The sequence below is a fragment of the Fusarium sambucinum genome, chromosome II (genome assembly GCF_050947815.1).
Source record: "Fusarium sambucinum isolate potato_lamoka chromosome II, whole genome shotgun sequence".
In the NCBI taxonomy this organism is placed as follows: Eukaryota; Fungi; Ascomycota; class Sordariomycetes; order Hypocreales; family Nectriaceae; genus Fusarium; species Fusarium sambucinum.
This window is the reverse complement of record NC_139293.1, coordinates 7,401,413-7,429,323: the sequence shown is the minus strand read 5'-3', so window position 1 is coordinate 7,429,323 and position 27,911 is coordinate 7,401,413. Positions and strand designations below refer to the sequence as shown.

At 48.5% G+C, this 27,911-nt stretch overlaps 13 protein-coding genes across 13 annotated transcripts; 5 read left to right on the top strand and 8 right to left on the bottom strand.

Moving 5' to 3' along the window:
- Nucleotides 1-86: 86 nt before the first annotated feature.
- Nucleotides 87-1,052, top strand: FSST1_009373 (2EXR domain-containing protein; the record flags this gene model as incomplete). Its single annotated transcript, XM_083223893.1, has 1 exon — nucleotides 87-1,052. One exon carries the CDS (start codon nucleotides 87-89, stop codon nucleotides 1,050-1,052), a length of 966 nt encoding a protein of 321 aa, XP_083085334.1.
- A 668-nt stretch (nucleotides 1,053-1,720) lies between these two features.
- On the bottom strand, nucleotides 1,721-6,139 carry FSST1_009372 (uncharacterized protein; the record flags this gene model as incomplete). The annotated part of the gene is made up of 2 exons (XM_083226339.1): nucleotides 1,721-5,927; nucleotides 5,979-6,139. The coding sequence occupies 2 exons, from the start codon at nucleotides 6,137-6,139 to the stop codon at nucleotides 1,721-1,723; spliced, it is 4,368 nt and encodes a 1,455-aa protein (XP_083085333.1).
- An 891-nt stretch (nucleotides 6,140-7,030) lies between these two features.
- Nucleotides 7,031-7,665, top strand: FSST1_009371 (E2 ubiquitin-conjugating protein UBC13; the record flags this gene model as incomplete). The annotated part of the gene is made up of 4 exons (XM_083226338.1): nucleotides 7,031-7,083; nucleotides 7,159-7,247; nucleotides 7,301-7,432; nucleotides 7,490-7,665. 4 exons carry the CDS (start codon nucleotides 7,031-7,033, stop codon nucleotides 7,663-7,665), a joined length of 450 nt encoding a protein of 149 aa, XP_083085332.1.
- A 724-nt stretch (nucleotides 7,666-8,389) lies between these two features.
- On the bottom strand, nucleotides 8,390-9,406 carry FSST1_009370 (Alpha/Beta hydrolase protein; the record flags this gene model as incomplete). The annotated part of the gene is made up of 1 exon (XM_083226337.1): nucleotides 8,390-9,406. One exon carries the CDS (start codon nucleotides 9,404-9,406, stop codon nucleotides 8,390-8,392), a length of 1,017 nt encoding a protein of 338 aa, XP_083085331.1.
- A 1,087-nt stretch (nucleotides 9,407-10,493) lies between these two features.
- FSST1_009369 (F1F0 ATP synthase subunit d) lies at nucleotides 10,494-11,238 on the bottom strand (the record flags this gene model as incomplete). The annotated part of the gene is made up of 4 exons (XM_083226335.1): nucleotides 10,494-10,523; nucleotides 10,574-10,660; nucleotides 10,711-11,106; nucleotides 11,230-11,238. 4 exons carry the CDS (start codon nucleotides 11,236-11,238, stop codon nucleotides 10,494-10,496), a joined length of 522 nt encoding a protein of 173 aa, XP_083085330.1.
- Nucleotides 11,239-11,769: 531 nt separating this feature from the next.
- Nucleotides 11,770-12,514, bottom strand: FSST1_009368 (nascent polypeptide-associated complex subunit alpha; the record flags this gene model as incomplete). The annotated part of the gene is made up of 3 exons (XM_083226334.1): nucleotides 11,770-12,091; nucleotides 12,145-12,203; nucleotides 12,275-12,514. 3 exons carry the CDS (start codon nucleotides 12,512-12,514, stop codon nucleotides 11,770-11,772), a joined length of 621 nt encoding a protein of 206 aa, XP_083085329.1.
- A 725-nt stretch (nucleotides 12,515-13,239) lies between these two features.
- On the bottom strand, nucleotides 13,240-13,737 carry FSST1_009367 (60S ribosomal protein eL14; the record flags this gene model as incomplete). The annotated part of the gene is made up of 2 exons (XM_083226333.1): nucleotides 13,240-13,554; nucleotides 13,609-13,737. 2 exons carry the CDS (start codon nucleotides 13,735-13,737, stop codon nucleotides 13,240-13,242), a joined length of 444 nt encoding a protein of 147 aa, XP_083085328.1.
- A 1,097-nt stretch (nucleotides 13,738-14,834) lies between these two features.
- Nucleotides 14,835-15,286, bottom strand: FSST1_009366 (uncharacterized protein; the record flags this gene model as incomplete). The annotated part of the gene is made up of 3 exons (XM_083226332.1): nucleotides 14,835-14,933; nucleotides 14,987-15,090; nucleotides 15,145-15,286. The coding sequence occupies 3 exons, from the start codon at nucleotides 15,284-15,286 to the stop codon at nucleotides 14,835-14,837; spliced, it is 345 nt and encodes a 114-aa protein (XP_083085327.1).
- A 1,688-nt stretch (nucleotides 15,287-16,974) lies between these two features.
- FSST1_009365 (uncharacterized protein) lies at nucleotides 16,975-17,319 on the bottom strand (the record flags this gene model as incomplete). The annotated part of the gene is made up of 1 exon (XM_083226331.1): nucleotides 16,975-17,319. The coding sequence occupies one exon, from the start codon at nucleotides 17,317-17,319 to the stop codon at nucleotides 16,975-16,977; it is 345 nt and encodes a 114-aa protein (XP_083085326.1).
- Nucleotides 17,320-17,937: 618 nt separating this feature from the next.
- On the bottom strand, nucleotides 17,938-18,615 carry FSST1_009364 (uncharacterized protein; the record flags this gene model as incomplete). The annotated part of the gene is made up of 1 exon (XM_083226330.1): nucleotides 17,938-18,615. The coding sequence occupies one exon, from the start codon at nucleotides 18,613-18,615 to the stop codon at nucleotides 17,938-17,940; it is 678 nt and encodes a 225-aa protein (XP_083085325.1).
- Nucleotides 18,616-20,079: 1,464 nt separating this feature from the next.
- FSST1_009363 (uncharacterized protein) lies at nucleotides 20,080-20,295 on the top strand (the record flags this gene model as incomplete). The annotated part of the gene is made up of 1 exon (XM_083226329.1): nucleotides 20,080-20,295. One exon carries the CDS (start codon nucleotides 20,080-20,082, stop codon nucleotides 20,293-20,295), a length of 216 nt encoding a protein of 71 aa, XP_083085324.1.
- A 269-nt stretch (nucleotides 20,296-20,564) lies between these two features.
- FSST1_009362 (thioredoxin-like protein) lies at nucleotides 20,565-21,088 on the top strand (the record flags this gene model as incomplete). Its single annotated transcript, XM_083226328.1, has 3 exons — nucleotides 20,565-20,576; nucleotides 20,627-20,953; nucleotides 21,008-21,088. The coding sequence occupies 3 exons, from the start codon at nucleotides 20,565-20,567 to the stop codon at nucleotides 21,086-21,088; spliced, it is 420 nt and encodes a 139-aa protein (XP_083085323.1).
- A 1,295-nt stretch (nucleotides 21,089-22,383) lies between these two features.
- FSST1_009361 (uncharacterized protein) lies at nucleotides 22,384-27,358 on the top strand (the record flags this gene model as incomplete). The annotated part of the gene is made up of 4 exons (XM_083226327.1): nucleotides 22,384-23,230; nucleotides 23,286-23,864; nucleotides 23,925-24,870; nucleotides 24,928-27,358. The coding sequence occupies 4 exons, from the start codon at nucleotides 22,384-22,386 to the stop codon at nucleotides 27,356-27,358; spliced, it is 4,803 nt and encodes a 1,600-aa protein (XP_083085322.1).
- Between the last annotated feature and the right edge of the window lie 553 nt (nucleotides 27,359-27,911).

Genomic DNA, 27,911 nt, shown 5'->3' with positions numbered 1-27,911 from the left:
ACATACGTACGTACCTCTTGGTTGGTTATAAACCTCAATGATCTCCGTCAAACTGTCTTCTCTGGAGGTTGCATCCTCCGTTCATCATGGTAAACATGTCCTCGTTTTCAGTATACGACTCTGAAACCATGCCTTATTGGGACCTATCAACTTCATCCACAACCAGCTTCACTTCTTTGCCTCCCGAACTTCGCCTGAAGATATGGTCGCGGGCCAATGAGCCTCGCATCGTTTTATACGGTGATCTAGCCCAAGGGAATGGGTCTTGTCCGTTACCAACTGTTACACAAGTCAACACCGAAGCGCGAGATGAAACTCGACTAGGGTATGAGCCAATAGGTCGCGGATCGTTCTTGGATTTTTCTAAGGATATTCTTGTTTGCGACCATAAGATCTCGGACCAAGCAACAGACCAGTATCTAGATGAACTGGCGCCCCGGGTCAAACGGATGGCTTTCTGGGATTGTTTCCCCGATGATGGCCGGGTACAGATGCCTCATCACTACTCCGTCTACCTATCTATGTGCTTTAATCGACCGGGAGACTTTGGGAGAGTCGAGTTTGACCGATGCTGGTTCCCTAACCTGGATGAACTATGGGTTGTGAAGGTGGGAGAAATCGATCCACGCTGGCAGATCCCGGTGAACAAGCAAGCGACATACGAATGTCGGCTCAAAGAGCTGGCAAAGCAATTCAGGTACTGGGTAGAGGACGAGATCATCGAGATGGCATCGCTAGACCTCAGCGACCCTGATTCGCATGCTGTTCTCTACGAAGGCCGTTGCGGGAAAGAAGATTGTCACGAACTCAACCGGGGACGCACGAAAATCGTATCCAAGGTTGTCTTTCTCGATGGAAAATACGAAGCTCCCGATGATGGTCAGCAATGGGTACGAATCTTTCCCTTGCGGGCAAAAGAAGAAACGGGCGATCAGATCCATGCGGATGAGTTGAGATGGGTTGCCATAGAGAGAATCCTAACCTTCAATCTACATCGCGAAGCCTGGAGCGAAGGTGGGAGGGAGGTTAGACGCAGCAGACAGTTGAATTGAAAGCAAGAGCTGGATAGCATGTTGAGGCTAAGACAGTATTCTCCGACACACTGCTATGCTCAAAGAACCCGACTAAGAAGGGTTCATTGCGGGCGATGGCTACGACACTGGTAAAGGGGGAGCAGCAGAGTTGGAGCACGGAACGAGCTCACGATGTAATGAACTATCTCGATTCTCACGAAAGCATCGAATGTTCATGATATACCGCGTAAATCAGAGCATTCTTATACAAGGCTCTGATCCAGAGGCGGCAAATTAGTACCCACTATGTTAGGGCATACCAAGGTATATTGTTCTTATTTACTATTTAATATATACTTTGTTTTCTTCTGAATGCCAAAGTAGCAGTTAGAGTACGCCATACGTGCAATGAACTTCGATTCGAGGCTGGTTTATCGGTGTCTGTCGTACCTCCATTCTTTTGATACTTGCGGCTGGTTAGTGGTTTTCGGCACACGATTCCTCGCAGAAAGACATATCCGTCATTGCTCTTTTATTGTGATGCTAAGCATTCCTTTTAATTGAGTTATAGTAGTCAAGTTACGAGCAATAGAGTTCTATCTCATCTATCTTTGTAAACATCAACGCTATAATAGTAAAGACATATATGGCAAATATTCTATAAACTATGCATCCGACACACGTGGGTTGATGTTTCTATGAAGATATTACATCATGTTCCTCCGATCACCTCGTCTTAAACTTGAAGCCCTTGACCACTCTCCCGCTGATTTCCTCAGTCTGTTACCAAGACTGATGCTGGCGGCGGAAAACCCTTGCATTCGCGACGGAACAGCAGGCTCTACCCTTTCCCAGTCGCGAGTCACCTTAACGTCATCATCACTATCTCCCATAGCCGGGCCAGGCAGCATCATCATATGTCTTTGTCCTTTGAGCATGGCACCCTGTAACGCTGCCCATGACTCGACTTGACCGTCTGCAGCCTCCTCCACGCAATTACATTCATCGCCCGCAGGACATTGCGTCTCGCCAGCAGCATGCCACTCTGCCAGACATGCTTCATGGCTAGCACAGCCGCAGGCTAAGCAAGGGGGGAACAGAGCATCCACTGGCTCAAGACAATACACACATGTGAGCTGACTCTGGGTCTGGTGGCAACGATCACATGTGCCCACAGCGCCACCAACCTTGGGGTCACTAGACGTGTATCGAAGAGGCTCCAATTGGATCTCATGTATACGACACATGCCTGTAACATCCAAACCACGGCCCGATGCAAGCAAAGCTTGAAGTTGATCCTTCTTGCCCATAGCAATGGGAGACGAATTGGCGTGATTTCCATGATTCTTGCCATCATGACCAGTGGCTGAATCGTGGAAATTGTCATCGATGTGTCCGCCAGTCATATCCTCCTTGAGCGAGTTGAACTTCATGATCTCAAGTCTAGCAAGAGGTTGATTCCACATTTGCAGCATCTCAGCATACGCATATCGGTAGCGAGCATGAGCATCCGCCTGACTGGATTCGAGTAATGGTATATTCAACCAGCCATCATCGTCAAACTGCGTTTGATCTTCCATAGTGACACAAATCTTTGTAGGAACAAGAGGTAGGAACTCGTCCCTACGAAACTCATCATCATCTAATGAAGTTCTGCCGCCATTGGAGTCCATGGCAGTAGAAGCACTCCATGTGACGTTGCCCGGAGCCAAACTGCTAAGATATGTTTCAGCAGGGCTTGGTTTCTTTCTCCCATGATTCGGGGGAGAAGAAGAGCTCACTCCTACGAACGAGCGCGGAAGGTTGGCTGCAAAAGCAGACGCCAATCCGGAGTTGGCTCGATTCAAGAAACGAGTGTTTGGGGATGTCGATACGCTAGGTGGCGCCTCAACATCTCCGAGATATCCTTTGAATCTGTTTGGTGGTGTTTCTCCACAAGAGTATGAGTTTGATGCTGCATCTCCAGCCCACATGCCATCATCGGATGCTTGCGATCCAGCATAGTGGACAGGAGTATGTACTGTCATTGGTGTGGTGATGGCCGAGTTTGTATAACTGCGACCGCCGATGTTCCAGAGCGAGGCATCTGTTGGAAAGTAGTCCAGAGAGAATGCTGGGGCTTTCATAGGAAGGGGAGTATCGGGCTGAGGTAAATGCGACTCAAAATATGCCACACTGTCCGCAGCAGTGGACTCGCTAAATATGCATGAAAGCATTGCCAACATCTGAATGTCCGCAATCTTTTCAAAATATGCAAACAGATCCATAATGAAATCGCGGGCTAAAGGGTGCTTGCCCCATTTCACTCTGCCTGACAGTGCACCTTCATGCCTGTCCCAGAGTGAATCGTGAGGAGAAGAATTGGCATTGCATCTTGAGACCACATCGTGAGCGATCACCAAGATGGAGTCACGACGCTGATTGTGTGAAAGAACCTCAAGTGGCACGCCCTTGTTCAATAATAAAGCGAGATATCGCCAGACATCAACAAGATCACGGGCGTTGTACTTCTCAGCGACCTTTGCATTGTGCTCACACACTTCAGCTCCATCTCCAAATATTGCGTACTCGCGCGCAAACTCCTCCTTCGAGGGATGAAGAGCACGGAAATCATGTATCGATATGAGGTTCTTTGGCCGACCGGGCCGACGGCGACTTGTTCCCGTACCAGTGCCAGTGCCAACACCTGTGCCACCGCCGCTGGACCGTATCGACCTATCCTCGCTCCAAGTTTTCCTAAACTGACGACTTGGGTGATACCATAGACTTATCTTGTGCATTGATGTAGACTCTGAATCACTTGAAGACGAGGAGGAAGAGGAGGATCCTGAAGCAGAGGAGTCAGAATCTCCACTGGACGCAGAAGTGTCTTCTGCCATGAATCGCTGCCGGGGGCTGAGATCATGTGCGATTCTGCCAAAACCAGCAAAGAAGGGTTCCCCTTTTGGACGCTCCCTGTAAGCATCCATTGTAGTTGTGAAAAGAGCTCTGGCCTTTTCCTCTTTGGAAGGGAAGAAGCAGACTAGCCGTCCATTATGAGAGAATCTAGCACCGCACGTTCTAGGTGGCGGTGGCACGATAGTCCTGTTTGGAGGCGCAAGTGCAGTATCAAGTTCGTTGTGTGGTGGGAGTTCTTGAGACATGGATGCTGAACCGCCCGCGGGTATGTCTTCGTCAGACTCACTTGAGCTCTCATCAGCCAGACCATCAAGCTCATCATCAAGGTCCCTGACATTCTTGAAGAAGGTTGTGCTGCTTTCAAGATCAACCTCTCCTAGGAGATACGTAAAGGCAACCTCAAGACAGTTCTGTTTTCTTTGCAAAAACTGGTCCGCTAGTTGGTGAATTTCACGATCGATCTTCTTGTGAGTTTCCGCGGGCATGAAGGACGACTTTTCAACGAAGAACTTTGGTGCCTTGGTCTTGGGGTAACCGATCGGTATATCAATGCGGACCTTGATGAAGATGGTGTCTCCGTCAGTTCCCCATGGTCCGTTCAACGAAGCATTCAGGGTCATATTGTCCATATTGATATTATCCCACTTCACTTTGGGGAGCTGGTGGCTAATACGCAGAAGTTCTTCTTGGATAGTGTCGGGTTCAGCCCATTCGTCGTCAGGATACCCGTGTCCGAAAATACCCGAGTCTTTCGACAGGTGTCGTTTGACGCTTGTCGACGCCTTTCTCTTGGTCATGGCGATTCCTTTCATCCATCCTATCTGTGACTGATTGCGGTCGACAGCCCTTCCAGGAACCTTGGCCTTCATCGAAGGGCCTCGCCATGCCACCGCCGCACGATGACTCTGGGTCGTTCCCGATCGCATGCCCAGCGTTAGTGCACTTTGTTTGTGATAATTGGTCCCAGGGCGGTGATCACTCATGGTAGCAGATTTTCGATCACGGTCTGCCGTCTCGTCCACTGTACGGAACGTTTTATATGTAGCACCCTTTCGTGTGAGACTAATGGCCGGATCTGCCGGTATGCCTCGCTTGTGTCCAATGGCAGCAAAAGCCTTGGGATCAATACATTGCAGCTTTAGTTCGTTGTCTGTGCCCCAGGAGACGAGCTGGAATTCACGGTTATCTTTGCCATCGTCAGTTATACCACCACGGCATCTCCACAGGAACTCCTTTGCTTTGTGGTCTCCGTGTCCAGGCCAAACATCAATTGGCTGAGTTGTCAACTTTGATTCTGGTTTGAAACGTGTGTCATATAGATATAGATCGCCTGGTTCGTTTTGGGGTATGGCCAAGAGACCGTGCCCAAAGGGAGTGTGACGAGCTCTCCATACTGGGAAGCCAGTTTCAATGGTGTGCTGTAAGGGTTCCTCAGCAGTATAATCCCAGAAGTTGATTCTCTTATCGATGGAACAAGAAACAATGGATTTTGGGTCTGAGCGGTTCCAATCTAGACCGTAAATTTTGGATTTATGGGCCTTTATAGATTTAAGAGGCTCGGAAGAGCGACGTTCGTCCCAGATATGCAGCCATCGATCATGGGCTGAAGCAAGTATGTGTGATGCCTGACGATTGTACTTGACTTGTGATGCACCGGCAGTCCAATCGCAGAAGGTAAGAACGGGCTGGCGTGGTCTTCGGAGGTCCCATGCGTGGATATAGCCATCTACTGAGCAAGTTGACAAGAGGTCGGGATGATGAGCAGACCAGTTGACATCAGTGATGGCGCGGCTGTGGCCTTGCAGCGAGTGCTCGATCGCGCCTGAGCTAGAGTCTTCTCTGCGATTTAGATTCCACACAAGAGCGCGATGGTTGGCGGCCGAGACGATCCAGTAATCGCGAGCAGCAAAAGGGGACCATTGAACATCCACGACGAGCCAAGGAAGACCGTGAGTTCTCAACCGTCGAGGAGGGCTATATGGCGAATCAAGGTCTATGATTGCGAGCCCATCAGGCCTTTTTACGGATAGTTAGATGTGTGCACATGTGGTTATGTTTCTAACTTACGAAGCTAATGCGACATCTCGTCCTGCAGGAGAGATAGTGGCTGAACCGACCAGACCGTCAACATGAATAGTACCATCAGATTCGAAGCTCTCGCTGTCATAGGCAGACTTTATCACCTTGCCCTTCTTAGGGGCATCAGCAAGTTGGTCGAATGACGGCATGGTAACGGATATTTGGAAAGACTATCACGACGTGCCTCATGTCATTACTCGTATGAGGCAGGAATGTAGTATACGGCGATTTGCCACGAAGAAACTTCTGATCATGTCATTATCTGTGAGAGAAAGAACGAACAGAGAGCTCTTATTAGAGAGCAAACCCCGAAAAAGGGCCTGTTGAAGGCTATTGTGAATGCGAAGTTGTTTATACAAGGTGATGTTCATGAAGTTGGTTAGTGAAGCTCGCGTTCCAGTGGTTGCCGAAAGGAGATGGTCAAAGCGCGTTACGACGTTGTACAAGTACCACCCTTACTGTTTGACGTGTGAAGGTACATCCCCACCGTTATTAATTGGCCTAGGTCTACAGAGTAGTTAGCACCTGACGAAACAGCAACCTTTCTGTATCGGGCATGTCGTGGGACTCTTTTTGTATGGCACAGAGCCGAAGAAAAGGCATCATAAGGTAAGTGAGTGATGAGGCACCTACTAGCCTATTAAATTATATTTCTTTTATGCGTCTATTTCTTAGGCACTTTTATAATCCATACAATTAGAGTTGTTACATATCCTTCTATAAACGCTACCCAGTCTTTTTTTGTGTTTGCCATACCTTAGTAGGTATCTCAAGAGACCCTGCTGTTTATTGCCCCTCGATTCTACTTGATCCCTTCTATCTTTGCCCCGCCGTGACCCAAGCAGCACCTTACGGAATAGTGCATGCCAACCTTAGTAGTTTAAGTGCCCGCCTTATTTCAAGGATTCAACTTCATCTTAACCACGACCCTTCACTTGTCACAGACACAAAGACTACGACGACACGATACGATACCGATACCAAAATCTACAAAAGTCAAACCTCGCGCACATTTGCTCAGCTTGCATCAGTATTCCAAAATGGCTCTTCCGAAGCGTATCATTAAAGAGACAGAAAGGCTCATGGCTGAACCGTAGGTTATCCGTCCCAGACACAAGTGCCCTGTCTTGCGCCCTCAAATCGCATCCTAACACCGCTCGCGATATAGTGTTCCAGGAATCAGTGCCGTCCCTCACGAGGACAACCTCCGATACTTCGATGTTCAAATCCACGGCCCTGCCCAGTCTCCTTACGAGGGTACGTTTTCCGTCGATACAGATCATCTCGTTCAACTTTAACCACATGTCCAGGCGGTGTCTTCAACCTTGAGCTCTTCCTACCCGACGACTACCCCATGACACCTCCCAAGATCAGATTTCTTACTAAGATCTTCCACCCCAACGTTGATAAGCTTGGCCGCATCTGTCTTGACGTTCTTAAGAGTGGGTTCCATATCGAGGCATAATGTTCAGAGGCAACCCGGCTGACAAATCTTCCAGACAACTGGTCTCCCGCCCTCCAGATCCGAACCATCCTTCTCTCGATCCAAGCTCTTCTCGGTGCCCCTAACCCCGACGATCCCCTCGCTGCCGATGTTGCCAAGAGCTGGAAGGAGGACGAGCAGGCGGCCATCGCAACCGCCAAGGAGTGGACTGCTCAGTACGCGAAGCCTTGAAGGAAGTGTGAAGCAACAAGAAATAATACAAAAAAAAGAATCAAGACTTGAACAGTCTCGTTTGACCAAGTTAGGAATACAGACGCTGGAGTTCGGGGTCAACTGGTGTCTCATGGAGAACCTCCCCCATCGACTTTTTGGCTGGATACAAGAGCACTTGCAGGTTTGACCTTGGCGTTGTCTTGTAGAACTGAAAGTTTTCGTTTGTCCGAAGCATACACAATGATTTTGACGATCTTATGACCGACATATACAAATTACCAATTGCATGTGATTGGCCTGTAAGACTTGTCTGCCTCAGTAGTCACCATGTCCAGCATATACACTTTGCTAGCAAGATGCCAGTGAGTTCGGTTATGTTAAACTCGTACCGAAAATTCTAACATCAGCTATTCTTCCTTAGCCATATAGATATGCTCAAGCCCTTTAAAAGATATGGCAGCCTCGCCATGCCAAAGCCGAAAACCTGAACATCTTTATTCACTGCACCGAGTCTGGGGTTGTGTTTCTATCTGTCATATCTATTTCCATTGCTAACTAACAGTCTGTGGGAATACCTGGTATGCAGTTTTGCGAGTTATAGCCTCCGCTGAACGGAAAACCTGAGTGAGGCGTGCGCCGACTTGAACGATCTCTTCATTCGTGTCGCTCCTGAAAATTAGCACTATATGCTTACTATATGATAGCTATCGTTCAACATAGTTGCTCTCAATTCTACCGTGTACTATTTTGAAGTGACAAGCCAATTGAAGCCTTCCGTCATATGCTTTTCACACGCCAGAGCAAAGTCCAAGTGAGGAGCTTTGAGCCAGAAAGTATGTGGCCACCCAACCTCAACCTGCAGTTTGACTTCGACTTCTGCCTCTCTGAGGAGCATCCCATAGCACAGCCCATCCGAATAAAGAGTGTCGTTGGAGGTGAGTTGGATCCATGTCCGAGGATGTCCCTTCAACTCCGCTGCGGTAGCCTCCAAAGGCAGTTTCTCAAGGCCATCCCTTGGCATATCCCGATTCAGGTATCCATTCAGAGAGGTGATGAAAGTGGGAGATACACTTGTGTGGTATGGGCGCAGTTTCTCAGGCACGAATTCTTCGCCACTGGCTCTATCAGCTGTAACAGGACACCTTAATAGCAGACCATGTATCGATCCTTGAGGGACCGATTGAGCTACCGTAGATGCCATCTGCCCACCACTTGAGCTCCCAGCAACAATTATCCTCACACCTGGTTCGTGCAGTGCTCTGAACGCGTCCAGACAATCTGAAAGGCATATCTTGGCTGGATTCTGGGGCAGCAAACGATAGCCTACCGAGTATAGACGGACCTTGGTCACCGCCGACTTGACGATATGCCGACACGAAAGCTCTTCGCTATCTGCCTCGCCGACTTTTAGGCCTCCTCCATGAAAGAAGATAACTATAACCTCTGGTTCATGAGTCTCATTCTCCTCAAGTTCTAGTTGAAGAATGTGAATTAGGTGGCCATCCACGGATGAGGACACCGTAAGCTCCTTCTTGATGAATCCCTGAGATAAATCGTAGTCTCGAACCCCAGGTGCAGTCATTTGTTCGTAAAGAGCACGGCACTCTCGAGCATAGACTGGTTGTCTCTCCTGGGTAGTATTGAATGTCTGAGGAGGGCCCTTCTTCTTCACTTCATCCTCGTGTTCTAACCAAGCAGGTTCTAGGGGAGGAGCTTTCTCGAAGACATAGCTTACAAGCTCAGGATCAGGAAAACTCATGATTTCTAAGAGTAGAACGTTGTGCCTATGGCTAAAGTATCGGTACCGAGTATATTCACACGAGGGGTATTGTGGTGTAACCATGTAAGTGATACGCGACTACAATTAGGCTAAAACAATGAACTTCCACACGTGACACAAATTTACCTAAAAGAGACCATTCATAGACGAACATCTTCAATAAAGAATGCAATACCAATATATCTAGAGAATGCTTCGATTCGGGGAGCTCTGATTTCCCTGAGTGTACCTTTGGAGCAGACAGCATGACCATGACTAGGATAGCGATTCTATTATACCGTTTCAATCTCAATTGCAGACTAAGTCAGATTAATATTGCGCTTCAAAAATAGGTCAAAGGAACTAGAACCTCGCTGCCCTATCTTAGTATCTTGAGTTGAGATATGTATGATGGTGTATCGATCAGGAGACATGCGGTTATAAGATGTAGGGTACGCTAATTGTATAAAGAAAACACAAAACACTGACCCAGACAACATGAGTCGCTACGTGCAGAAATACTTGATACAGTCCTTTGCCATTGATGCGCTCTTATTTCTTTATGTCGGAGCAGTAGAGGTATTAGTGACGAAAGGCATTAGAAGAGGGTTTATGTTTTCGAGGTTAATTCGGTTTTAGTGGTTACACTTGGCAAATAAATGCAAGCAGATAGATATTACGGCTTGCTTGTTGTAATCAGAGACGATATTAGTTCTTGCTAGTCCAGGTTAAATGCTATAAACTCCATAAGATTGCCTACTAGATAGGCACTTTGGTCGTACTCAATTTCAGGGACAGAAAAGCAAAGGCGCTTAGCAAAGGCTTTAGGACGGATGACCAGTTTTCACTTGACAACACTCATTTTGAAACGTAACGTTGCTCTAGGCATTGGACATGTTCTCAACACTATGCTACCTTTAGACACCAGTCTAAACTGACCCGTTTAGAGAATAAGATATTATGAAGCACAGAGGAAATTCTGTAGATGTTTGGGTATGAGGAAAATCTGGGGTTGGACCCCAGTTCTCTCTTGTCTACAATGCTAGAGTACACAACGCGAAGGCGGAAAGGGAACGTCGCAATTCGTCTAAACCATAGCCAAGTCGCCAAACTTCTCCTGCAGTGGGTGTTAGTACTGTTATATATAATATAACCTCTATAACGTACCTTGTAGCCTGGCACCATCCATCGGCCCTTGGAAACGAGCTGGTCGGTCTTCTCGTCGATAGACTTCTCGGCGGCAGCAACCTCATCCTATGCAATGTGAGAATCGGTCCAATGGTCTCTAATATGGTGATACGTACGACAGTGAGGTCCTCGAATGGTCGGGCCTCCTCGATGTTCTTGAGGGTAGCGGCGAGGTCCTTGAGCTCGAGGTCGACGGCCTGCTTGGTGGCTTCGGCGTTCTTGACGGCCTCAGCCTCGAAGGCGTCAATGGCCTTCAGCTGTCGGCTAACATCGTAGGTAACGGGCTTGAAGGCGTTGAAACGCTTCTCGATCTCATCGATGATGGCCTGGTTCTTGAGGACGGATCGGTACTGGGAGAAATCGACGGTGGTGGGTTGCTCCTGGAGCTGCTGGACCTTGCGGCGGACGTCCTCGTTGCGCTTCTTGAAGGCCTGGAGGGAGGCAACGGTCTGGCCACGGAGACCGAGGGAGCTGGTGACCTTGGTCCAGTCAAGCTTGAGAGCTGCGCTTCGCTGTCGGAGAAGGGGAAAATTAGCTCATGATATCGTGGGACGTAGAGGCGCGGGATCGGGATCGGGGGAAAAGTCGACAGCATCTGCGATCAGTCACACGCGCCCAGGATGAATTGAACTTACAGTCGCCATTTTGAGGAAGGTTGCAATGTCTAGAGGGCTGAGAGGTTGATCTTGATTTGATTGTTTGATGACTTTGCCGAACTTCCAGGGAACAACCGGGCGCTAGTAGGTCACGTGCACTGACATCGAATATCCGGCGGGCAGCGTTTTCGGACCCCTCATTGATTGAAAGCTTGGGTTAAACGGAAGTTCAATTGAGGAAGATAATTAAAGTATACGATTGCGAACAAAAGATAACGGTTGCTGCATCCGAAATATTTGGCAATGCCAACTTGCAGTTTATCAACTGCACTTGACGAAACTAGGGTAGACAATTATATAATCACAATCAAGTCACTGTTTAGATTCAAAAATACAATATCACGCATGCAATGACAAAAGTAGTGTTTGACGGATGTAGGTGCTTTCCCTTTGATTTTTTTCCGTTGTTTGACATCAACTCCATTCCGCAGAGTACAGTTCGCCCAGAACTAATACAGAGCCCAGTGTTCGTCCCATGCACATGCTTTTGTGGAAGATCGTCCGGTCAAAAACTGATGCCTAGATACTTAGAGCCATGATGGAATTGACAATATCGTTGTCGTTCTCCTTCAATGCCTTGACAGCCTTGTTTCGGCTGACATTGGCTTGGGTCATGACAAGCTCGATGTCCTTATCCTCGAGTCCAGAGGCATCGACCTCCTCCTCGTCCTCCTCATCATCATCTTCCTTGTCCTCCTTCTTCTCGTCAGCCTCAACAGCCTTGCTGGGCTCGCCGTGGTTGTGACCAGAGTGGTCCTCAGCGTTCTGGGAGGCGAGCTGAGCAGCAGCAGCTTGTTGAGCAGCGGCGTTAACGTCCTCAATCTTGGCCTCACCGAAGACACTGAATTGAAGGTTAGAAGGGGGTGGCCAACTGTATTTGTGAGACCGGCTTACATGTAGGTGTTGCTGTTAGGGGACTTGTAAACCTCGGGGGTGTTAATGACGAAGAGGATCTGGAGCAGATCGGTTAGCACCATTCCTCATTTACCCCTCCAATGTCTCTTCGGGATTCCTCGTCACTCACGTTCTTGGGGCGGCGGAGAGTGACACGAGTGATGCCAGGGATGCGGGTGAGGTGCAGCTTCTCGAGGGCCTTGCGAGCCTTCTTCTCGTTGCGGTTGTGGATCACGGTAGAACCAGCGGGTAGCTGGCCCTCGCCGACCTCCTCAACCTCAGAGTCGTCGCTGGAGTCATCCTCGTGCTCCTGGACGGTGGTCTTCTTGGGCTCCTCGTCGGGAAGTTCTTCAACGCGGGGGTTCGACATTTTGGCGACTGGTGCGGGCACAGATGTTAGTAACTCTAGCTAACAGCAATTCTCTTCTGGCGAGATATTTGTGGCTTAAAAATGCTCCCGGTGCCGCAAAAATCGAAAGCCAAATAACACGATAAACAGGACCGTAGCTGCGTACTTACTTGTTTTTCTGGTCCCAGATACGTCTGTTTGCTGGCCTATTCTCTCACGTCCTCGTTTTGTGATGGGGATCTCGCACAGCGATAATTCTAGGGCTTGCTTGGTGGGAGGTGGGAACTAGGCGTATTAGGTAATCAAACTTTGCGTCGTTACTCCTCAGATCCCCTCCAGATTCTCAGAGGGACGAGGGACGGAAAATAATGGACATGGAGACAGTAGTAATTAATTAAGGTTAAAATGGGGGTAGATATCGATCAATTGACAAACAAAACAAGCAGATGCAAGCACAGCGGAGAGTAGGGGGTATTCATTTCATTTTTATTTTGGCTACACTTCACAATGAATCCATGTTCTTTTTGGTGCTCCTCATGCTTTGAATTCAGTTGATCTCAGAATTTCCGTATTGACGCCGTTCATCTTGAAAAAGACGAAATGTGGCATACAGCCTTCCGGAACGGAGCGAAAAGAGAATCCAGCAGCCTCTATACAGCCGTGATTGTGTTTCGTACCCTGTTCCGTGCCACTTGATCTAAACCCGACTTTCAAGCACCTCCCGTGACTCCAGCTAAATAACCCATTTATGCGGAGGCCTTGACCTTGGCCAGAGCCTTGCGCTCTTCGAATCGTCGCTGCTTCTTGAGTCGGAGAACCTGGAAACGCTCGAAGTCGGTAAGAGCCTTCCTTCGCTCCATCTGGTCCCGCTTCTTGGCCCAGTTGGTCTGCTCCCACTTGGAGTCGATCTCGGACTTCTCCCAGAGCTTTCGGACAACACCAGTTCGGGAACCACGGTTCAGGCCCTCAACAGAGAGAGAGGAGAGGAGAACCTTGTTGAGGGGAACAGCTTGTCGGGGAGTGGCGAGGCTAGCGTTCGCGGAAGGACCGTCGACGAGAATCTATGGCGAGGGTCAATATCGTATGTTGCTGCAATCGAAGCAGGAAATACCTACTCGCTTGTGGTCGATGATCTCGACGATCGTGGCCAGGTGGCCAGCGAAGGGGTGGTCGCCGTTGATAACAACGACTCGGCCAACCTCAACGAGGCGCCAGTTCGAACCCTCAATGACTGCGTCGCCCATTGTGACGGTGATCTATATAGTTGTCGATTAGTCGAAATATTCAGAAAAAAAAGTCGCGCGCGCAGTGTGTATTCGGATTCAACTGCGATCGTAGGGTTCGAGGTTCATACCAGTTGTCGATTATGCTGTCCCGTTAGTTGGTTGTTTGCTGGAGCCGCGGACCTTGAAATCGCTAAGGTCTTTTTGATGGTGAGCAGAAAAAGAACCTGTGCGTGCCTGCCCTAACTTTCGGTCTAATCTTCCGGACTAACCTTTGACCGCCCCGAATGCGAACGGAATACCCGATAACGGTGCACGGGCCAGGCCTGCGAGAACTTCAAAAGAAATTTTCTGGTCGACTGGAAGTTTTCTGTAGACAAACTCCCTTCTCTTACAATTTGAGAGACGAGCATAGCGACAACGACAAGATTTCGCCGGGCGCATCAAGGTAAGCTTCGAGCATTTCTTTTTCCCTTTCCTCGCTTCAAGATGAGGTAATTTGCGATTGATTCTACCGGATGGCTCTCTTTCGCCGGAGTAGCTAAATCGGGTAGATAACTGATATTCAATTCTTACATATTCTGAAAGCACCAAATCTCTTGTCATTTTAGTCTTACATACTTTGTCACGCTACATGGACTAACCAAGACAATAGTGATACACTCGGTACTAGTACCCTTGATAACCTGTCAAGCTGTCAGTGGCTTGGCTTTCAATTAGATAACTACCTATGCAATATGAATACAATATCTGTTATTCCAAACACCATAAAACTTTTTAAAACCCGTGATGTTTACGATCGCTCTACTCCTTTGCAATAGATATCTCGGCGTGTCTATTGTTTCATCTTTCGACTGTAAGGTCCATCTATTCGCACATGTCCAAATCGAAAGACAAATCACGCTGGACTTCCTGTCGAGATGAACACATGCATAATTTATTAACAGAGCATGTACTTATACAGCTGTCAGCTCTGGAAAATACAATCCTGCAAACTAATCATGCTGGATTCATCACAGTACCATGGTCATAGAGTGGCTTCAATTATTGTTCATTAATTCATCCCTTCCGCATCATTTGCCTGCAATGAAGCGGCCGTGATCTAGGTGTTGTTACAATTAAGCCTTGCCCTTGCGCTTCAGCTCCTCTTCCTCCTCAGCTTGCAACTCTGCATCGACCTTGGCGCCCTTGGAGGGTTCGTTACCGTGAGCGCGAGCCTTAAAATTGATGTTAGAATGCGATGTCACGACCAGGGTTCGATTGGACTTACAGGCAGGGTAGGGTCCTTCTTTAATTGGGCAGTCTCAGTATCGTCACCAGACTCTGACTTCTGCTCCTCAGCAGCGAGTCGGTTGGCAATGGATCGCTCATCCTCTGCGAATTCGTTAGCATCAATCCTTCCTATCTTTGCCTTCTGGGTAATCTTACTAGAGTCGAGGTTGTCGTGGGAGTTCTCCTTGCCCTCGTGGTAGGGGTTAGACTCCTGGGCCTTGCGCTCAGCCTCAGAGATGTTTCTCTGGTCGCCAGCCTCGTAGACGCCACGGTTACCAACGTTGGAGTAGCCAGACATGATGAAAATTTGGAGGAGGTTGTGTTTTTTGGTAGGAGAGAAAGGAGTAGAATGTGAAAGGATAAGATGCAGTGTATGAGAGAGAATCTTTGAATCGACCGCGAGACCTTTTTGTAGTTTACACTTTGACGATGAATCGCTGCTACTGCCATGGTCATACACGCCTTCTCCACAACCTGACTTCATAGAATACGTCATTACAAGAGTGCTTGGTTGCGACAACAAAAGAAAAACGCATTAGATCGTAGCACATACGTCATAAGAGAAATGCAGAGATTTAACTCTGTCTTTAGGGTTCTGCAACACATGCTGCGGTCGATCTTCCAGGTTAATTTGGTAAGGCGGCTGTCCCCTGATCGTCTTTAATGGTAACCTAAGAGAATCGATCTTTGTGCTCTGATTCCATGATGATTTTAGATAATAGAAAGGTTTGCATCAATTAGACTTTGAGAAGCCTCCCATCAAAAGATAATAGAAAGGTTACCCACGTTTTTGCTTTCTGCGTTACTCATTTTTATTATTTTGGCGTTTATTCTGGGTTTTCGCATACCCTATGCAAGCAGGAGTTGCTTCAGTAACACACTCTAACACTTTTGTATGAAGTACCTACAAAGAGACAAAGGTGATATTATTTACTCACAGGTTTTGTCTCATTCGCCATGTACTATTTGGTGCGCTGGGTAAATTGATACATAAATCATGCCTTCTGTTCTTATCATTCTATATGGATATTTAACAATTGTTCGACTCGCTTATTAACATCCATCTTGATTAGGCCCAGAGGATAGTTCAGACATATGAGGAGGTAGTCCTTTGCAGGCTCAGCAGCAAAGCGGGAACGGGTAGATACCTACAATAGGCTCTCAAACCATTCACATGACAACACTGCCAGCCTCTTTCTATCTGACCAGACCGACCCGTGCTTTATCAGAACACTCTCCTACTTGCTACGATCCGCCTCCTTTAAATGCCAGCCCGACAGGGAATGTTGAACCTCTGCCTACGGTCCGGCCTCTCATTGACACAGCTGCAAAGGACAGGAGGCCTGAACTTTGCATAGTCGCAACATACCGAAACGTTGTACCACCTATAAAGCCAATCATTGCGTGGACATCCCTATCTAGACTAAGATATAGGAGATGATAGCTTGGCCCGTAGAAGGCAGGTTCTGGCTTTCGACAACGCCACTCCGTAGAGACACAGGAGGACAGAGGCTGCTAAAACAACAACCAAAATGCCCCAATCGGGTAGCATTCTGCGTAGACAGATCTTAGGTATCACTTGGTGCTCTATATATCACGTTTAATTTCATATGTACTTCGTGTGTAATGTTATTTCGATCATTGATGACTTTTTGGGAACCGAATTTCATCGGATTGGGCTGTGACTAAATCTTACTCTCTACCTATCCTTACCTAGGTACCATAACACACGACCACGAGGAACCCAGGTTCGCAATCTGCAAACTATGCTGAGGCTTTGTATAGAAATAATATGGACAGGCATCCTGACCAGGAAGCTGCACACTGCCTTGGGCCTACATTTAACCCACTCGATATAATTCTATTGTGGACATGCAGACAATGAACCTGCACGACACAGTACTTACTATCCCTAGCCGACTGGGGGTCAATTATGCCCAAGCACCCAAGCCTTGCTTTCGCTTTTAGTTGATGTGGTATCCAGAATCATGACACAATCTCCACGCCCTCCAGAGACTTTTGTTCCCCCCGGATCTGCTGCAACGAGACAGGCCGAATGGCTTGGCCAGAGAGCATTAGGTGGTGCAAGGCATCGCCATGTGACTGGATGGCTGCTTCCTCCACCTGTTCCTGGACCACATCGAGTCTCCAACTGGCATGTAGATGCCCGACGGCTTCCCAAGCCTGAAGGACAGAGGGGTTTATGTGATATTTCCATGTACCCCTCCAAAGAATCCTGGCTTGCTGTGAACTGCGGATCATGCGATACTGAAAGAGCGCCGCCAATCCTTTTTGTCCGTTCCAGATCTCCATGGTTTCTAGCCGTGGCATCCTGAGGGCCGCCACCGCCGCTGCCTGTAGTAGAGCGTCTATCTTGGTAGAATTCTCTTCCGGCGTAAGAAGTCGGGAAGTCAATACCAGCGAGGTTAAGTTAGGCCACTCCCAAGATGGGTCAATGGCGAAGAAATGACTGGCCTCTATGATAAAGGAGGCGGCGAGATGTTCTAGCGGGAGGCTGGTGAGTGCAATCGTTCGGCCAACAGCTGGGGCCGGATTACGAATACTGTCGCATTTGGCCAAATCCTCCCCCCAGAGAAATTGTTGCATAAATACTGGGTACTGTTGGTTAAAGTTCTCAAAGATTACCAACTTTTTAAGACGATAATGGCCATGTCGGATTGACTGAAAAAGAGATAAATATTCTGGCATAAATATAAGTGGTAAGCCATCAGAATTATACACAGTTATTAAGTAATAAGGGGAATAATACTTACCCTTATCTGTATGGTGCTGTAAAGAGTCCCATTCCCTCCAGGGCTCATAATAGACTTCCTGGAGTCGGGGGAAGAGGGCCAACATATGTGCCAGCGCGCTTGGCTTCCATCTACGGCGGTTCTGTTGCCGGAGGAGTATACTGGTAACTGTAGAGACTGACGGGAGCTGATTCCATCATTGGAACTCTGACTGGTCACTATCAAACGGCCCCTCCTCCATAATAGAATGGAAAACTTTGCGGATCGCTGCCCGAGGTGGGGCTGAGTGTCGAAAACCAGTAACCCAGCCGTGGAAAGCGTCATGATAGCCTTGGGTTACTGTGGTCAGCTCTAGACCACTGCTCTCCAGCCTATTGGAAGGGCTATCAGGCATAAAGGTTAGATAGGGAAACCAATGTTGAGCATCACTGGGCGAGTAAATGCTAATGTCAAGCATTAATTCGCTGTCTTGATCCCATTTACTGAGAATCGAGAATAAACCCTGGAAGGCTGTGGTGATAGGACAGTGTTCTGTGTCGCTAACAGTCAATGCCGCTCCCAACTCTTCATCCGTGAGCACTCCAGTCCTAGGCGCACACTGTGTGCAATTGTACCCATCGAGTTCTAAGCAGAACCAGATATAGCGTACGAGAGCATGGTTACGACGGATTATGGAACGAAAATCCATGAGGCGCGACAGGGTTAATTTGATTCGAGCAAAATTGTATCGCTCGATGTCAGTCTGCCACGCTCGAGATACGGCGGCCAGGCAAGCTAGCGTGGAGCCATCTTGCATCAAACTTTGGAGGATGAGAAAGCGGATTTCACTAGGCAAGCTATCCCACGACTTTTTGCTCGGTGAGGAAGACCACATGGTGGAATAGAATAAGAGGGGGGTAGTGTTGCGATGCAGGAATGGGGGGAGAAACATATAGACAAGGGCGGGCACATGGGGGAGAAAGGGAGAGAAATAAAAGCAATGCATTTATACTGGTTTACATCCCTGATAAATGCTATATGGTTTGTTGGGCATAAAGAGACTTTGAGCCCTGAACATACCTAGAGTTACAAAGAAAGTATACATTTGGTGGTTAATATAACTTTAAAGACTATTGCCTTCGGTTGCCTTGCATTAAGTTATACAGTGCCTAGGGCATAAACGCAACCTTCTCGCATAATAAAAAAGCACCGTGAGACCTGCTCAGCAGCCTACTTCCTCTTCTTTTAATATACATCTGTCAAAGGCAGATTATTTGAAAGAAGGTTTAGTAGGTTGTTATGCAAATCATGTTACATGAGTTGAACCACCTGACCTGTCACACAACGCAATCACCGACCAGGCCCAAACGTAGAAACAAAGTATGCATTTGATAGGGGGGGGGGGGCTTCTCAAAGTCTAATCGATAAACAAAGTATGCATATTATCACATCTAGGTAAGAGTTATACCTGACTTCCTTATAGTTACCTGCTGAAGTCTATGTTATGCGGTGGTTCTTCGCAAGCTTCACGTCTCACTACTTACCGCACCAGCCTCGGGCCAGTAGCCTACCCCCTATCCATAGTATATATGCTTTCAGTTCATGCAGTGAGGTATCTATATAGTAGTCTGTGACCAGAAGAGACTCCTTTTTTTATATTTTTTTTTACCGGGCCATGAACAGGTATGGGCCAGAAAGGTGTATTGCATTATATAAACGCAGTTGAGGACGAAAGGATAAGCTTTGACACATGGGCATTGAGTCACCGGCAAGGTAATTTACAGTTTGATAGTGTTTCGAGGCGCCTAGTGGAAGAGGACGACCTAAAGCTTGGTTCGATTTGAAATTACTGATTGTCGCGTAGGAAAAGTCATGAAAAATGGTCCATATCATAGTGTTGAACCTTGGGGTCTTCGACCTCAGCCCTACCAGGATGCCTGCACTGTAGCTTAATAGGGAAGCATATCGCACCAACGAGTTTAATTGCTAGGGTAGAAACCTTCTTGGAGATTTTAACTGCGGCTTTTGCACCTTCCTAGGTAGCTGCGAGCGATGCAAGACGTCAGTTTTCAATGGCTTGTTGAGGATAACACTCTCAGTCCTCATTGCAACTGCCTGCCTCTCTAGAATACCTGTCTCTCCATAATAATGATACACTTGCAGTGCACCTTCTGGATGTTGAAGTTAACAGAGGGCCTTAAAAGCATGCTGCCACGCTGTTTTCTGTCTTCTCTGTTCTCACTGAAACAATAACAATAACAATAACAGCAGCAGCAGCAGCAGCAACAACAATAATAACAATAACAATAACAACAATAACAATAATAATAATACCACCACCACCACCCCCACCACCCCCATGCCGGCCCGCGGCCCCTCCGCCCGCCAAGCCTTGCCCGGAGCCCAGGACCGGGCTTTTGCCGCCGGCGACGCTGTCGCCGAGGCCAAAGAGGCCCGTGACCGTGCCCGCGCCGAAGAGGCCGTCGTCCGGGCGGTTTTCCGCCAGTGCGCCGAGCGCGTGGCGCTCGCTGCGCTACAGCGTGGCCTGGGAGGTTGGGGCGGTTCTGGACTGTAAGTAATATAATTTTCTTTACTCCTTTGCATAGCACAGCATAGCACAGCATAGCATGACATCGGTAAGCGTTATTATAGGCCCCCTATAGCGGTGGTGGGGTTGTGCATGGATCACGTAAACATCGAGCCATTAAGTTGTCATATGGATTTCGGCGTGACAAGCTTTATGGAGCTATACCAGATCGGAGCTTAAACTTGAACCTCTCTTGAACAATCGTGAGTTTCTTTTATCTTTCCTTCACAAACACACTACAGAATTAAACAGGCAAAATGTTTCGCTTTGTAAGTTTGCACCCTGCGGTTAATAGGATTGGTGACTAAACAATCAACAGCACAAGACACTCGATATCGTGACGGTCTTTCACAAGGCCAGCTCTCCGGCATCCGTGAGAGTCGCAAACCTTCTCAAGCAGGTCTCCGCCAACGCATCCTCCGGCGCCACTCTTGACCAGGCAAGCGATCATTCTGCCCAGACCGCTCCTATCCGAGAACAGTTTGAGCTCAACATCACCGAGGACCCCCCAACAGAAGACCAAGTGAAGACGATCCTGGAATATGTTGGTACCGGCGGCATTCCCAAGGTGATCAACGGTGCAAACACCGAGAAGGATGCGCTCAAGAAGTTCAAAGAAAGCAAGGAGAACTTTATCCGACCAGTGGTATGTAAAAGCCATCTTTCTGCAACGGCACCTCTTGGCTAACATCATCCCTAGGTTGTAGACTGGAACAATGGCAAGGCCATTGCTGGCGAAAAAGAGTCTGAGATTCTCAAGCTTCTCAAGCAACAGCAGTAATGATTTCACTTTGGGAAAACTTCAAACTCTATCATACCTATGCCCCCTTTATATACTTGTTATCAATGACCGAGAAACTGTCCAATGACGACGACTCATGTTGACACACTGCTCTTGAAAAAAGATAAATCCAATATGGTAAACTCAACCAAAGTCTCAACCAACTATCCGTACCTCCAGACTTGGAAGCATAATCTACTAAGTTTATGAGTAGCTGTCATGATGTAGCCTCAGCCAAAAACTGCAAAGTATCGGTACCCATTTTGTTCGGGTGAGTACCTTAAATCGCGGTAGGTAACCAGCGTCGATACAGTCCGATCGAATCGCATTGTTCGTCAATCAAGCTAGAAGAAAAGAATTCCCGGGTGAATGAATGTGGACGTAGGACGCAAACAACTTTTATTACCTACTTACGGGCGGCGGGTCGAGGTGGTTATGTGCAGCGGGAAGCAAGCACCCATTTAACATACAGCTGACTTGGCCGATTGTGCTCATTGTGTATAAACACGGCATTAACAACTTTGCAACAAACGTAGACTTTCTTTCATTTCTATTTTCTGTGCAGGTTCAAAATTAACCCACTCTGACTCGTGGTAGCCAGGGTGTCGACCACCTAGAGGTAGTATACAGAGAGTCAGATTGCCTCGCGACTAGGTTTTTCCAGTTTGCACTCTCTAATTCACAGGAAAGGCCAGGCGGAAGCGACTTTGCTTTGATCCTCCCTTGATTAGTACTTCCATTCTTTTTAAGTTGTCACTTGCAGTTACCAGGCATCAGTGCAAGTCTCGGTCGGTGCCAGTGTAGTGGCAGTGCCAGTGTCAGTGCCAGCTACCGCGAGTGATTGCAACTCAAATAATTTTTCAGTTTACGTTAACTTTTTCTTTATTATCTCTGGCCTTTCAGCTTTTTCAAATTTCTCTCCTCCTTCATCCGTCTCCTTCCTCATCCGCGCACTTCGAGCACCTATCATCCGCATCCCTACGCCTTCTCACATCGCTTTGAACTGCCAGGAAGGAGCTACCTTATTCTTCTACTTTCCCTTCCACACTCCCACCTCTGCACTCATCTGGAATCGATCCGCCCTGTCCTGTTGATTGATTTTCCAGTGCAGCACTTCTGTTCTACAGGTAAGCATCGTACCCTCCTTCGGCACGATTGGATTTGTCTTTGCAGACGTTTCATTTCATTGCATACCTCTACAGAAACTCGATATAAACTACATCACAACGCACACCTTGATTTAAAATGGTTGCATTTTACACACCATTTGCTAATCACTTCTTATAGGCCGCGCCATGCCTAAACCTAAACCTCATCCCGCCCCTGGGGGTGACTTACCAACCATGGGGCCATCAACCTCACCAGAGAAAGCCTTGGACCCAAGCAGAGTTTATGGTAGTCAGCAACCGCCTAACCAGCGCGAAGCCTTCAACGAGTTCTATCCTAACGGACTGCCCAACGTCTACAAGATGTTTCAGACCCCCAGTGCCGACGGTGTCCGGCAGACGTATCTTGAAGACTATCTCCCTGTAGGGTTTTACACGAATCCTCGTACTGAAGCTGGGGCTATCTTCTCAACACAATGTGGACAACGGCCTTTCCGCCGAATGGATCAGCTGATGGCCCAGCGTCGTGTCCACCTCTGGAACAAGGACGAAGTCCAGTCCGTTTGTAACTCGCTTCGCAGGCTCTACTGGAATCACATGAAGTACATGCAGAAACCCTCTTGCTGGGATGACTTGTGGATCTATTTCGATACCCACGATATCTACAACTATGGAGCCTTGAATCTCTGGAATGTGGTCAACCATCTCTATCATGAGAACCAAATCATCGCCGAGGACGTGAAAAAGACAACGGCTGTTGAAGTCGGCCTCTGGGCTGATTCATGGATGTATATGGATTCCAACTGCCAGAATCTTATAAACTGGGATGAAACTCAATCTATCATCTCACTTCTCAGTCAGGACGATTGGAAGTCGATCGGTCGCATTCCAGCTGAAGTTATGACGCTCGTTGAAAGCGCGCTTACACACCGCCGCTCCCTGTTACTTGCTCCCGAAAAGTTAAGGCTGGGTTCGGACGTAAAGCCAAATCATCTGATGAAGTCTTGTGTCGACAACAACCTTGAAAACTGGCTTGGTATGTATAAATCATCAACAGCACCACATATAACCTGAAGCTAATGAGATCACAGCTGGCCAACGCATCTTTGAGCCCTCAGGCCTTCCACCACCTCCAGCGGTCAACCCCCACCAAGCTTCACCAACTTCCATGAAGGCTCCTACACCCGTTCTTGTATTAGACGGGAAACACTACTATCAGTCGCCATCCGAAAAGCGCGTACCCAGCGCAGTGGAAGCCCTGCACCAGTCTGCCGCCGCCGCTGGACCTGTCGTTGCTCACAGTAACAGCGGCGTAGTGTTGACGGAACAGACTAAGACAACCAACTCCAGAGAGACTCTTCAAGTATCACCTCAAATCAGGTGCAAATCTACCGAGCCCTCTTACGCTGTGCCATCCCCGCCATTGGGTAATGGAAAGAAAGATCAAGCCGCTCCTAACTCATCAACAAAGCCGAATAAGAAATCGTTTAAGAAACGCCGCGACCCAGAAGAGTTCGATGTACAAACCCCAACAAAAGCTGGGCGACGAGGTCGTGGCAACCCTCGGGCGACTCTAGGAGCTCGCAAGTCCACAGGTACAACATCACTGCCAACATCGACCGCAATGGAGTTTTCAACCTTGAGGACTCCCGAAAAGCAGACCAACAGTGGTACCCAACAAACTGGTTCCAGCCCTTCTCTCGATGATCCGAACGCTGTTTAGAAACCAGCGAAGGCCACTTCGAGCCCTTCGAAGGAGGATGACACCGGTCGTAACAGCAAGCAAAGAGATACCGTGTCGCAGGCTGACGCCTTCAAGGAGCCCAAGAAGAACCAACAGCCGGGCCAATCTTCTGGTCGCTTAGGTCCCCAGGAACACAAGAGCATGCGGCCCCTTGGTGGCACCAGTAATCCTAACCAATTACAAAGACTGGACTCAAATTTACATACCAACTACACGCCTGCTGTTCATACAGAGGGGGCAGTGCAGCCAAATCAGATGCCCAACCCTCTGGGAATCACTTTCCACCCCTCTGGAACCTTTAATCACGTTGCCCAAGGAGGGTACCTTGCCCCTCAGGACAATGCCTCTAATGGCTCAAACTACCGCCACGCGAGCATGCAGCACCCATTTTTTCATTCAAAGGGGTTCCCCCCCAACCGAGGTCGGAATTCCAGCAACTCTTCCCGCCTGGATCGCTCCGAGCTGAACGACAATCGTTGGTATCAAAACAACGAGAACTTTGGCGTTAACTCAGGTTTCAATCGTGCAGCTAATCAGCGCGGGGGACGTAAAGGGACAGGCCGTCGAGGTGGCCATAATCAGCGAAACGCAACAGCACCTGTCACTCAACCACATGTTGGTTCCGACCCCATCCAGAAGATGCGCGACGGAGGACCATGGAAAAACAACAAGTGGCGCCGAGAAGGCTCGGACCCAGTACAAGTGACATGTCGGAACGTTCAGGATGGGTATGCCATTAGAGATTACGTTCCTTGCTCCTGCCAGATGTGCGAGGCTCGTAACCGATCTGTGCACGTCGCCGTGGAATCTCAACATGAAATATCATCGGTAGACATGCAGTCCCGGGTCAAGTATGGCTTGTCTGGACGATACGGGCTTGTGGACGAAGTATACCCATTACCTTCCAAGGAACCAGGTCGTTTCATAGTCAGGTGGGTTGAAATCTCCGTTCTTCAAACAAACTGTCTTTACTAACCGACTGCTATCAGGTTCAATAACCCTTCGTCTGTTGCTGAAGCGCTGACGATGGGTGGCGGAAACATGCCCGAACACGCTCTGTCAGTTACTTTCACTCCGGCTATGCGTTCCAAGTGGACACTCTCCGAGCAAGCACCGACTCGGGTGACCTCTAGCCAGGCTATTGACCAACATCCCTCTTCTGTACCATTCTCTCCATATCCTCTTGGTCTCGTCATGCCTGGTAATAACCCAGGCGTTGCGGCGGCTCACCAGATTCCACCTGGAATGCTTCATCCATCTGTGGCGAACCCAGCCAATGCGCGTATGTGGCCCAAGACCGGTGGCCAACAGGCATTCTCTGGATTTGCACAACCTTATGCATCAGAGCGACCATTCGTTGCTCCTCAACCGATGCCGAGACTACCTGATTTCGTTCCTGCCGTACGTAGCTATTCTCAAAACCAAACCTTTGTCCCAGGACCTACACACTCGGAGACTGCCGGCCAAGCCCTCGATGAGCCATTGCAGACAAAGCCACCTGCTGAGGAAGCTTTGGAGGATATGCATCGCAATGATCGGTGCGGTTCCTACAGTCCAGGAAGCGACGGAAATGGGACTACTGGAACCAAAGCTCGTGTTTCATTGCCTAACACCCCTTGTAAGGCTTCTCCAAAGGAAGCACACACAACACAGCCCATGGCCGCAGAGAAGGTAGTCGATAACAAGGCCAGTGAAGAGGTCGTGCCTCGCCTTACACACACAACATCTGTGCCAGGTAGTAGTGTAACGAGCCACAATCGGGTACCCAGTGTCTTCACCGAGAACGAAATTAAGGAAAGGCGCCAAGCTTGGGCAAAGATTCCCATGCCACTAAATCATCGCCGTTCTAGAAACTTCACACCAACTAAACCTAGCAGTGGCCCTATCAAGGATGGTGATAATTCGAGGGTTTCAAAGGGCGACAAGCGCGAAATGTACGCTGCTGAATCCGAATTGTCAACTCCGACCAAGAACGTGACATTCACTCCTGATACTGGCAGTGTTTATGAGCAATCTCCTGGAAAACCCGTATCTCCCACATGTGCGTCGAAGGATTCCTCTGCCCCCGACTCAACTGGACCGACAGGACAAACAATCATCGAAGAGAACGATGATCGGGACAGAGAACTGGCTTCTACCTCTTCTCAAATCGGCAAGACTGGATGCCAGAGCGAGCTAGATCAAATCCAAGCGCTCAAGCCCATTGAACAAGACACACAGCCCGAAGTTTTTGACACAAACCGGCGTTCAGACAACGGACAAGCAAATCAGCCAAAGGGGAAGGGGAAGGGTCCGAAATCGAAGTCGAAGAAGAAGAAGTCAAAACATAAGATGATGTCTCAAGGCCACGAATCCAACTCTTACACGCCCAATTCTCATACGGCCACTCAAGCTTCTCGAGGCGATTCTGAGAGTACACATCACGGACTTTCATCCACAATTGGCTCTGATAATCAGCAGTCTGAATCATTCTCCCCTACAAAGCGGCACCATGACGACCCCGAACAACGTTCTGCGACCGATCTTTCCAAACGAAGCAAGAAGCATGGAAACAACCAGGAAATTACTCACGATGAATCTGATTCACCTGATGAGGATGCCCGTGGCCGCAAGGGATTTAGGGTCGGCAGGGGAGGTTCGCTTCGTATGGGCAAGACACGTCGCCCCCGTGCCATCATGACTGTGTCAGCACTTGCAGAGCAGCCCACGGACACCCAAACTCCACCCCCTTCATCGGATTTTGCCTTCCAATGTCAGAGCGCTTCTGCCTCTACTGGTTCACCAAGCCCCCATGAGCCTGACAACAGTGCAACGAGTCGACTGAACCCCAAAGCACAGGAGTTTGTCTCACCATCTAGAGTGACACTTACTGACAAGCAAATAACTCCTGAATCTGACGGAATCGAGAGTTTCGATAGGCTCGCATCAGAAGATGCAACCAATCGCACACGAAACGCCATTCAAGAACCACTGAAGTCTGAACTGGGCGCAGCTCCTACCGACGACTCCATGCTTTCTGAGGTAGCTACTTCAGCCCCAAAACATCGACGGGCTCTATCGGAAGCGGCTCAGAAAGAGATCCTGGCAAACGATAAAGAGGGAGCGTGTCAGGACCATGCAAAGACGCCGGGAAAAGGTCACAAGCGAGGAAAGGGAAAAGAAAGAGCCGCTACACTGGGCGCGAGAAAAGAAAAGGCCGAAGGCACAGAGGACGCAACGCAGGGTTCACCTCGAACTCCCAAACAACCAGTCACCAAAACCAGGAAGCCTGGCCTGATCAACGATGACTGGCCTTCTCTTCCAGCATCTCGGGATCGTGCCCCATCAAAGCCGCAGACACCCTCGATCTGGGGCGCAAAGACGAAAGCTGTGGTGGAAAATGGTGGCCTAGAACAGGGCTCTCCCGTCACCGAAGGATGAGCGACGACCTTGACAAGGAATGAAGAAGGATGGAATATGGGAGGGAATGGTTTACAGCATATGAGGGCACAGATGCGCAAATTTTGGTATTGTTCACTGCTTGACTTAAGGTCAATATCATCATGGGGATTCTCAGGACAAAAAAGGGGTATGGATTTGTGGAACTTGCATTGAATGTGGGCAACTTGGATTGTCCGTTAAGTACTTTATTGCATGTGGGTGGCTGTCATTCATTACGGTCGACACATGAGACAAATGTAACAGTTGAGGAGAGAATAGTACATCAAGCATATTTCCACAGTATGGTACAGCGATCGACAGTGAATGCTCTCGTCCCTTTATAGTCACCCACTTACTATACATCAGCCATGCCGCTCCAACATCCAAAAGTCAAGTGAGTTCTGTTGGTTGCAAGTAGTCTCACCTAATCAAACACGCCGGTCTTTGGAAAACACCCTCTGTATAGCAACGCAAGTCGCTTACACAAATGTGGTTGACCCATGAGACGAGAGATTGGTTTTATATTGATGCAATCCTCTTTTGTCGCATGCTG